Here is an 11520-nt window from a genome sequence, read left to right as displayed (position 1 = left end):
TTTTAAAATGAAGTTTAATATCGATATGCTTTTATGTCTCATAATAAACTGGGTTCTTGCATAAATGCAGAGCACTTAGCTATAACAAAAGACTATAATAAACTCTTGAATCAGACCAAGTTCTATCAATAACCCATTTAGCCATATTGCCTCTTTAACTACTTCTGTAGCTGCGGTATACTCTGCTTTAGTAGTGGATAGAGATACAACATGCCACAGACTTGCCTTCTAATTGATCAAGCATCTATTCAACATATACATATATCCAATAAGTGACCTTTTTATGTCTAGATCCGTAGTATAATCAGAGTCAACATAGCCCCACAAACCCTTAACAATTCTACTACTTCTTTTATAAACAAAATTAAGGTTCATAGTTCCCTTAAGATACCTCAATATCCATTGAAGACCTCTCTAATGTTCCTTTCTTGGTGCTGCAATGTATCTATTGACCACACTCACAGTAAGTGAGATGTTAGGTTTAATAAGTATTATAGTATACATTAAACACCCAACAACATTTGCATAAGGAACCCTCTGCGTTTTAGATTTCTCTTTATCTATTTTTTGAACAAAAAGATTGCATAATCTGAAATGAGCAGCCAGTGGATTATGTATAGGTTTTGAGTCAAGCATATCATATGTTTCTAGTACCTTCTTAATACACTTCTCTTAGGATAAAAAGATAGTTCCTTATTTTCTATTTTTAATAATTTCACTCCTAGCATCTTTCTTGCAGTACCCAAATCCTTTATACAAAAAGCTGTTTTGAAGAGCCTTTTTAAGTTCTCTATCTCGATTCTTTCCTTACATTCAATTAGCATGTCATCCATATATAAGAGTAGATATATGTGCTTACATGCTTGATATTATTTGAAATACACAACAACTATAACTGCATCTTTTGAACTTATGAAAGACCATGAATTCATCAAACTTGAGATATCATTGCCTTAGGGACTACTTTAAGCCATAAAGAGATTTCTTAAGTAAGCATACCTCATCAACTTTGTTTATGCCCTTCAGGTTGTGAGATGTTAATCTCCCCTTGTAGCTCACCATGTAAGAAGGCTATTTTGACACCTAAATAACCTAGCTCCAGGTCAAAAGCTATTGTCAATGAAAGTAATATCTTTATTGAAGCATGTCTAATTACTGATGCTAACACTTCTTTGAAATTATTGCCTTCCTTCTGAGTGTACCCCTTTTGCAACAAGTTTGACCTTGATTATTCTTGATTTAGATGCTATACAACCATTTTGAACCTTGTATATCCACTTGCAGCCCACTATTCTTTTATTCTTTGGCTTTGGGACTAATTCTTAAGTGTTATCTTCTTCAAAGAACTCATCTCCTCATCTATTATTGATATCCATTTCCTTTTATGCTGATTGTTGATAGCATTCTTGAAGCTTTTGGGTTTTTCTTCAGTTATGTCATGTGCATAATACAGTCCATAAGTGATTAAGTCTACATATCCATATCGTTTATGAACTTTTATCTATCTTCTTTGCCTATCTCTAGTTAGTTGATAGTCTTGGGACTGAGACTATTCTTAAGTTTGTTGTTGGGAGGTTTCTAGCTCACGTGAATCTTCAACAGCTTTGTTTGATTCTACAATATCATCTGAGCTGCTTTGAGCAATGGTTCCACCTAGAACTGAACATCAGTAGCACTGACAGCTTGTTTATCCTTATTTGCTTGAAATTTGCTCGTAACTTCTTTATTGAAAACAACATCCCTACTGATTAAACACTTAGGTGTGGAGTCAAATCTATACACCAAAGTTATAACCTTTCACTCAATCTAGATAACTAATAAACACCCTTAAGAGCTCTAAGTGCCAGCTTCCCTTGGCTCTTATGTGCATAAGCTTGACAAGCAAACACCCTCATATTTTTATAATTTGCAAGCTTTCCATTCCATATTGCAAATAGAGTCTTGCAGCCAATGGCAGTAGAAGGACTTAAGTTAACCAAATAGCAAGCAGTGACAAGAGTTTCAGCCCACAGACTTCAAGCTAGCTTGGATTGGATTAACATACTTCTCACTTTATCCATGAGAGTTTTATTCATCCTTTTAACTAGCCCATTTTGTTGAGGTGTTAACCTCACAGTCTTGTGTCTAGCTATCATTTCCTTTGAAAAAAAACTATCAAATTGTAGATTACAGTACTAAAGTCCATTGTCAATCCTCAACTTCTTCACCCCTCTTCATGTTTGATTTTCAACAAAGTTTTTCATTCATTGAACTTCTCAAAAACCCGATCTTTGTTCTTTAGCAACCTTCCCAAGAAATCATCAATGATTAAGAAGAAGTATCTTGTTCCCCCTATAGATAACTCCTGTGAAGGCCCCCATAAATTTCAGTGAACATAATTTATGATGCCCTTAGATATACAAACTGATTACTTAAGCTAGTTCTCTCGAACCTAAGACATGGTCCTCATAAAACACTAAATTACCAATCTTGTCATCATCTAACAGCCCTTGTTTTGATAGTTTATTCAGTCCCTTCTGACTCATATGCCCTAGCCTTCGATGCCAAAGTTTTGTTTATCAATATTGGTACTTAAAGCAATAGTTAATTCCCCTATGACAGTAGTACCATCCAACATATAAAGCCCAATATTTCTCACTTTTTTCCATTCAGACTAGAAAAACCTTAATTACTTTCAAAACCCCATGTTCAACTTTAATATTGCAACCTATTTAATCCATCATTCCTATGGAGATTAGCTTTCTTTTGAGATCAGGAATATGTCTCACTTGTTTCAATTTAAATATTGATCCATCATGCATATTAAGTTTGACATTATCAATATCTGTGATTTTGCACATAGCATTATTCTCCACCATCACTTTGCCACCATCAAATTCTTGATACTTAGTGAAATGAATCTTAAATGGGCATGTATAAAAAGAACAACCAAAATCAAGCACTTGTTTACCTTCTTGTTTGACATTAAATGCAACAAGAACATCTTATGACTCATAACCCTATTCTTTAGCAACTGCAACATCTTTACTCTGATTCTTTTGGTCCTTTGACTTGTATCTCCCATATGGACAATCTCTTTTAAAATGCCTTTCTTTATGACAATGAAAACATTTCAAGTTTTTGTTCTTTACTTTGTTTTGCTTCTTTTTCTTTCCTTTACTTAAATCTAGTTTCCCTCTTGCCATCAAGCCTTCACCAAAGCCATATATGATGTTTACTTATTTTTAAAGCCATCTCTTAAATTTCTCCCATAACATAGCTACTGTTGTTTCTTTTACTACTTCCCTAATTACAGAGTCATCAAGAGTCAAGATTATAGTACCCCTTGCTTTCTTGTTTATCTCAGCAAGTTCTTATTCTGTTTTGAACTTGCTTTAATACCACTTGCTAGAGTTGATCTGTATTTGAAACTTAACAAGAACAACTCTTATTGCTTTGGTTGCTTAATTAAGTTGCAAACTCACCAATTTTGAAACAAAATTAATCAATGATTATTAAGAATCCTAGTTCTCACTTTTTAAAATTGAAACAAAGAATTAGAGCAAATGGCAGAATAAATACACCAAAACGAATCAATTACGTGGTTCGGCCATTATTGACCTACATCAACGGGTAATGCTATTAGAGAGTTTTATTGGTGGAGAATTTTTAGAGATTGAGTGATGATAATACAGAGAACAAGTTTAGCCTTTCTCTCTCTCTCTCTCTCTCTCTCTCTCTCTCTCTCTCTCTCTCTCTCTCTCTCTCTCTTATATATCCTTTTATGATTCAATTTCTACGCCCCTAAAGTTAGTTGGATAACCAACTTATAAAAATATAAAATGAAACAACTTCAAATCTAGATTGTACAGATGAGAGATGCGTGACCTAACTTTTTTAACCGTTTATGAATCACTAAAGCCATATGTGAGTGTCAAATGTTTTCCATTTAAATCATATTAGCCCAAACCGTAGCCCATCACCAGTTAGTCGATGCCGTTTTGATGGCTTAAGTAACTCACGCTAATGTCACATATGTTTTCTGAACCAAATCAGCAAACAAAACGATGTCATTTCCAATGAATGTTTGTATTCACGCTATACCCAACAATTACAACGCCTTCTATACAATTATTGTTCAAGTATTAATAGTTTTACAATTAAATTTATACAACACAAATTATTATAAGACCTTGTGAATATCTTTATACGAAGTGTGTGTGTATATATATATATATATATGTATGTATATATATATGTATGTATGCATGTATGTATGTATGTATGTATGTATGTTTCTAATACTAAATATAAACGAAAAAATGTAAAATTGTAAAGTTATAAATAGTATATAATAATTTCAAAATTATTTGCATTCTTTTCAATTTTTTTGGTGACTTAAAAATTATTTTTCAATTGATTAGATAAAAAATAATTTAAAATATGAAGAAATACTACAACTTACAAATTACTAGGTACATAATTATTTATCCACTAAAATTAAATTAAGGGTGAAGATTCTAATATTTAAATCTAATAATCTCATTATTGATTGTGGGATTTTTATCCTGACATAATAGAAAATTTCTTTTGTCAATTAATTAAAAATAAAAAAATTACATTTACTTGCAACCTGAAGGTTAATTATTCACTATATGAATGGTATAGATTAAAATAATTAAATTTAGGAGTGCACAATAACTGCATTATCAATGCTATATAAACTCATATACTATCATAGAGAAATCCTAATTATAAAAAATCATTTTACTCAAAAGGGGGTTTATTTGACTAGTTTTTAAACTAAGGAAGGCATGTATATTCAAACAAAACCTAGAGGGGCTTAATGAATTTTTATTTCCATATTAAAATAATGGCCTCATCTCTTGCGTTGGTTGATGTAAAAAAAAAAAAAAAAAAAAATCCATATAAAAGCTCACAATATCGTCCAATACCTTTAAAAAATTTGGTGATTGGCATTCCTGCAGCAAAATCTAAAAACCACCGAAGCCATGACTGTGTTGTTGTCCAAAGAAAAGCCTTCCCCTTCGTCTGCTTTTGTAGAAGCTGTTGAAGAGATCACGAGACTTTACAGATCACTGCCACCAAGACCCTCCATTGAACAAGTGGAAGCAGCCATGTCTGTTCTCCAAACTGTTGATACCGAAGAACAGACCAAGCTTGATGAAATAACAAAGCAAGAGAAGCCACGTGATGTTTCTGAAGATTTGTTTTCTGTGCTGCAGCAGTTTAAAAAGACTATGGTTTTGTTTCAAAGCTGTGAACAGAGGAAAGAAGCCAGTCACTTGGTTGAAGTTGATAAGCTTTATGGGATCTTTGATGAACTTGTCCGACGAGCTTCTGGCTTGGTTTCTGGGGATAACCAGATGGAGAAAGTGGCTGCTTTTGCTGACTCAGGTGGTAAAATTGAAAAGGAAAGTGTGATCACTGATGAGACTTTGGTGAAGACAAGAGAAGATGGTGAAATTAAGAAAGATGGTTTAAAGGATTTGGTCAAAAGTGCTTCTACAAAGGGTTCTTTCTTTATAGGTAAATTAACCATGCACTTATTTTTTATGTTTATTTGGAGATTTTTCATGTTTTCTCATCCAATTTTGCATATTTGCTCTTCTTTAGATCTTGAAATGTTGAAATATATGAAAATTAATGAGGGTTTCAATTCAAGATTTAGAAGGTCAATGTTATTATTTCTTGTTCTTATTTAAATCTGGATTTTGATAAATGCTTATAACTTTACTAATTGTTTTCTCTGTCATTAAAAGGATTGACTAGGATCATTGTTTGATGTGGAATTTATTCGTGTTACATGTCATGTAAAGTTCCTCAAGTGTCTGAATGTAGATTTTGATGTAATTACAGGTGAAGAAAACACTGAAAAATTGAGTCTGATGAAGATGGCAGCTGTTATCGAGAACTCTGCTAAAACCGGAGCAGTAGTTCTTGATCTTAGAGGCAAGTTAACGGACCAGATTGAATGGCTTCCTGTATCAATTGGAAAATTGAAGGATGTTACTGAATTGAACTTATCTGAAAACCGTATCATGGCTCTTCCATCCTCTATTGCTGGAATCAAAACCTTAAAAAAGCTTGATATCCACTCAAATCAACTCATTAACCTCCCAGACTCATTTGGGGATCTAATCAGCCTGATTGATCTAGACCTTCATGCAAATCGGCTCAAAACACTACCAGCTACTTTTGGGAACTTGATCAACCTAATGAATTTGGATTTGGGTTCAAATGAGTTCACCCATTTGCCGGATACAATTGGGTGTTTAACCTCTTTGAAGACACTGAATGTGGAAACAAATGAACTCGAGGATCTTCCTTACACGATTGGAAACTGCTCATCGCTTACAGAGCTACGATTGGATTTCAATCAGCTCAGGGCTCTACCTGAGGCAATCGGGAAGCTCGAGTGCTTGGAGATTCTTACTTTGCATTATAATAGAATAAAAGGGTTACCGACAACTATAGGTAACCTTACCAAGTTAAAGGAGCTTGATGTAAGCTTCAATGAGCTTGAGTCAATCACCGAGAACCTGTGCTTTGCGGTAAGTCTCAAGAAATTGAATGTAGGGAACAACTTTGCTGATCTTAGAGCCTTGCCAAGGTCAATTGGAAATCTTGAGATGCTGGAACAGTTGGACATAAGTGATGATCAAATAAGGATTTTACCAGATTCTTTCAGGTTGTTGTCAAAATTGAGAGTTTTTCGCACCGATGAGACTCCTTTAGAAGTTCCACCAAGGCAAGTTGCTAAATTGGGTGCTCAGGTAATTCCCGACCTTCTCAATTTTAGCTAATGTTTTGTTGCTGAAATTACATTTACACTTTTGCAGTGGCCTTCAAGTGCAGGCGCCTGTAAATATAAAGTGCGGATTTGGATTTGAACTCACACTTGATAAGTTACAGGTGCCTGCACCTAATAATCATTAAACATCCTTATTGCATTTTTACTCACTTTAAGGGCTATGTTTTTTCAGGCTGTTGTCCAGTTCATGGTAGATCTTGTTGCTAATAGGGATGCTAAATCTCAACCAGTAGACGAGGAGAAGAAAAGTTTCTGGCTCACGCTGTGCTCAATATGTTGGCCGTTTCGAAAAAGAGGAGCCATCACAAGTGTGTAATTTTCCAAAGCTTTAACTCATAAATGTTTAGCTCAATGTGCATAATTGTATTTGCTTTGTTCTTTTCAACAAATTTTCATATTTAGTTGTTTACCATACAAATTTGTCCAACAATGTGTGCATAACTTGTAGCTTATGCATTTACATTCAAACAAGAAAAAATGTGATTGAATTTTTATTTTTAATTTGTAACGTAGTGATTGTGATATTCAGATTGTTTTTATTTTGTTTGTACCTTATGAGAAAGTTTTGTGATTCTCAAAGTGAATATACTGAAATTCGACCCAAATGAAATATCCATCCCTCAAGAGTCTTTTCCAGTCATTATCATGTTGTAAGCTTCATGAACAATTACTTTATATTATAGTTATAATCCTAACAACTTTGGATTAATCTAATCTTGAGATAACGTTTTAACATAATAATATCTTAGTTTGTATAAATATAACATCTTGCGGTATTACTTGAGGATTATGTTATTAATTAAATAGGCAATTGAAGTTGACCAAGCAAATTGCCTTTAAAAAAGGACCTTTCCTTTGTTCCAATATTGCAAATCAGTGGGCTCAAATCTGTTGACTATAATCAGCTGGTTTGTAGTCCTAATCCAGTAATATGATCCGTGTGGAATTTTCTGGACACACATGCTTATTAAAATATTTTCCTGAAGTCAACTTGTGATTGGATAATTTCTGAACAGTAAAACTTTGAACCCGGGTAATCATTGCTAATTCCGCACGAATCAGTACTGAGAAGCATGTGCCCATCAGTCCAGCAGTGGCACCGAATAATGGTAATTTTAGAAATTAATGAGATTAACTGAAAAGTAATGGACTTGTGAGATAAATTATGAAGTTCAAACATCACTACTCCCAATTATAACTCTTGAACCCGAAGCTCTCTTACAATTACCGTGGCTGTGAATTGATTTGTAATTATTTATGATCTGCCATCAACTCAAAATAAAGTAAGAAAATAGATCTACTAAAAGTACGTCCGTACAATACGAAAATACTTAAGATTTCCTAATTTAAATCAGTTAATTTTGGTTTCTTAGATAATTAATTGTCAAATTAATGGGATTAGTAAACTTAATTTGTTTAGCAACCCTCTTGGTTTATAAGCCGTCTTTTCGTGATATCAAATGCAAACAAAACGTGGTCAACTAGTCATAACTTATGAAAGTTCTCACTTAAAACAAAGTGAACGGCCTGGAATCCATTGGCACCAACAACGCAGTTAACTTTGGTGGCTGAAAGTCTCAGTAACAACACCTTCTATGACTTTTTATACCCTTCTAATTATAACCTTTTTTGGTACATGATATTCTGAATTTAGTTTATGTACGAGACCAAGTCAATTTGATTCCATAATTTATTTGACCGAACAAAATAGAAAATGAACGGAGATAACAAAAAGACTAACACCCTTCCATCTTCTTAAGCTATCACTTTCCTACATGAAAAAATCGAGTTTTGCAATGAGTTAGAGCTACCATTGTTCAATTCAATAAAATTGAATAGTTTATTTTCGACACTGAATTTGAAATTTCCTGTCACCTTACCTCCAATTTTCCCACGCAATGAGGCCTTCGATCCTCCAACTTCCCTAGAACTACGAGCTCCACACAATCCCCTCGGGTTCTGCTCGCTGATGTCCATAACGTTTCTGAATTTCAATCATACAAAGACTTCGTTTGGGTTTGGGGTTGGGGTTGGACGAAATTATAATATTAAAGTATTTAGTAAACAATAGTTAGCTAAATTTATTTAATTTTAGAATTTATAAGATGAAAAATCTATTGTATTTTTACTAGTTTTGTAAAAAATTATTATTTACTATATATTATTAACTTTTATTTTACAATTATAATTTTTTTTCCACAGAGTCTACAGTACCTCAATACCAAATAGGATTAAATCTGTTGTTAAAACACTAAGTGGCTGTTTGTTTGTTTGTTTGTTTTTTTTATTTAATGACTTAATTAATAGTTAATATTTAATATATTTATTATTTTAATATTTTCTTTATCTCTTAATTTGACTCTTTCTTAATGTAGTTAGTTTGTATTTGAATTGTATTCTTATCTTTTATTTTTAGTATTTTTAGGAGCTTTAGTTTTTTTGGTTTCTTCCAATACTTGTGCTATATATTCAGTTAATTGTTAATGGAAGTGTGTGAATTCTCTACCAAATACTCTTTGAGAGCTTCCTCTTCTTTGTTCCCAATAAATGCAATGGCCATTCAAAACAATCCAACTAACACTTCGAATCAAGAATCACCACTGCCACACCAGTAAATTCAACCACTCTTCACACTAATGAATTTCAATTGATTACCATAAACTTATCCGCTCAAGCACCACCCAAACTTACCACCAACAACTATGTTTCTTGAAAACTTTAGTTTCAAACTCTTTTCATTGGATATGATCTTTTAGGTTATGTAGATGGCTCCAAACCTTGTCCACCTGAAACTTTTATAGTAAATAATGCAACAACACCAAATCCAGCCTACAATATTTGGATCTGTCAAGATCAGCTCATTCTAAATGCCCTTGTTGGCTCTCTTTCTCCCATGAATATTTCATTTGTTGCCAGAGCCAAGACTTCTGTTGAAAATAAAGATTCAAAGTTATGATTTATTTGTAATTTATGCTATTTTAGGAATAAGTTAGATTATAACAGGAAGATTCATTAAGATCTTTTCCCATGATTTTGTTTCCTATTATTTAGGAAAAGATAGGTGTAGCCTTTTATTTTCTCTCCAATTTTGCTGTATATATCTCTTGTACATACCATTTTGGAAAGTGTGTGAAGTGAAAAAGATACACAGTTTTCTTCATGGTATCATAGCTGGGCTCTAAACCCTAGTTCTCCTATCAATCGCCATTTCCCTCTTCTCTTCTACCACCTCTTTTCTGACAGTATCCACCTTTCTTCCTCTCCCATCAGTTGTATCCTCTATGACAAAATACGAGATGGCTTCCTCATCAACATCCGTTGCGACTTCATCAGATACAACTTCACAGTCTAGAAGAAACATGGAGACTGCAACTCATGGTGGAACTGATTCTTCACCGATCTTAATTACCAGTCATAAATTGAACGACCACAATTATCTCCAGTGGTCACAATCTGTCATGATGTTCATCTGCGGCAAGGGCAAAGATGATTATCTCACGGGTGAGGAGGCTATGTCAGAGGTGTCAGATCCTAGTTTCAAAAGATGAAAGTCAGAGAACAACATGATCATGTCATGGCTTATCAATTCCATAAACAATGATATTAGTGAGAATTTTCTTCTATTTGGGACTGCAAAGGACATATGGGATGCTGGAAAGGAAACATATTCTAGCTCTAAGAACACAACATAGTTATTCCAGATTGAAACTATCCTCCATGACTTCCGCCAAGGAGAACAATTTGTCACTCGGTACTTTAATACTCTGACTAGGCATTGGCAGCACCTTGATCTATTTGAAACATACCCTTGGAAGTGCACCAATGATACAACCATGTACAAGAAGATTGTGGAACAGAAGAGAACATTTAAATTTCTCCTCGAACTTAATAAAGATCTTGATCAGGTGAGGAGCCGTGTACTCGGGACAAAGCCTCTCTCGCGCCCTCATGAAGTTTTTTTTTGAAGTTAGGCGTGAGGAAAGCAGGAAAAAGGTGATGATAGGGTCATCAGAACCAACACTGGATGCCTTTGCACTTGTTGCCCGTGCATCTAACTCTGTAGGGGTTAGTGAAATCATACAAAGAAAGAAAGACCATGGTGTGATCACTGTTGTAAGGCAAGCCACTATAAGGAGACCTATTGGAAAATTTATGGCAAACCTATTGATTGGAAACCCCATTCCAAAGGTGACCATGAATCTCACGCTCATGCAGCATCCACCACGGACAATCAGGCCCTACTCGAGCTAAATCCATTCAGCAAAGAGCAAATGGAGATTCTTTAGAAGCTTTTCAATCAAGCCACTTTGAACTCCAATGTAGGGATAGATCTAGTGGCTCAGAAACAGACTCATTCAGCATTTACAACCAATAGTGGAGCAAGTAAACCCTGGATAGTTGACACTGGTGCTTTTGATCACATGACCGAAGATGCCTCAATGTCCCAAGACTATAAAACTAGCATCAACAACACTTCAGTTCGGATCGCATATGGCTCTCACACAAAAATAGCACGGACATGTACCATCAGACTCATGAAGGAGTTACACCTTAATTATGTGCTTTATGTGCCCAATTCGGCTTACAATTTACTTTCAATTAGTAAATTTACTCGTGATCAGAACTGTGTAACTAAATTCTATCCAAATATGTGTGTTTTTCAGGACTTGAATTCGAGGAAGACGATTGGCAGTGCTGAGCTATGT

The 11520-nt window shown here is 34.3% G+C and overlaps 1 protein-coding gene across 1 annotated transcript; it reads left to right on the top strand.

Moving 5' to 3' along the window:
* The first annotated feature begins 4915 nt into the window (after window positions 1-4915).
* LOC102617593 (plant intracellular Ras-group-related LRR protein 5-like) lies at window positions 4916-7366 on the top strand. The gene is made up of 3 exons (XM_006485378.4): window positions 4916-5529; window positions 5860-6776; window positions 6987-7366. The coding sequence occupies exons 1-3, from the start codon at window positions 4992-4994 to the stop codon at window positions 7128-7130; spliced, it is 1599 nt and encodes a 532-aa protein (XP_006485441.1). The 5' UTR covers window positions 4916-4991; the 3' UTR covers window positions 7131-7366.
* The last annotated feature ends 4154 nt before the right edge of the window (window positions 7367-11520 follow it).

The sequence above is a fragment of the Citrus sinensis genome, chromosome 4, assembly GCF_022201045.2.
Source record: "Citrus sinensis cultivar Valencia sweet orange chromosome 4, DVS_A1.0, whole genome shotgun sequence".
Classification (NCBI taxonomy): Eukaryota; Viridiplantae; Streptophyta; class Magnoliopsida; order Sapindales; family Rutaceae; genus Citrus; species Citrus sinensis.
The sequence above is the reverse complement of the archived record's forward strand: the minus strand, read 5'-3'. Positions and strand labels throughout refer to the sequence as shown.

What these genes read in the sequence shown, in the direction of transcription:
- LOC102617593 (XM_006485378.4), top strand. Translation starts at nt 4,992, where the DNA reads ATGACTGTGTTGTTGTCCAAAGAAAAGCCTTCCCCTTCGTCTGCTTTT. An exon ending in AAAGGGTTCTTTCTTTATAG is followed by an intron (nt 5,530 to 5,859) that starts GTAAATTAACCA and finishes ATGTAATTACAG; the next exon opens with GTGAAGAAAACACTGAAAAA. An exon ending in TTGCTAAATTGGGTGCTCAG is followed by an intron (nt 6,777 to 6,986) that starts GTAATTCCCGAC and finishes ATGTTTTTTCAG; the next exon opens with GCTGTTGTCCAGTTCATGGT.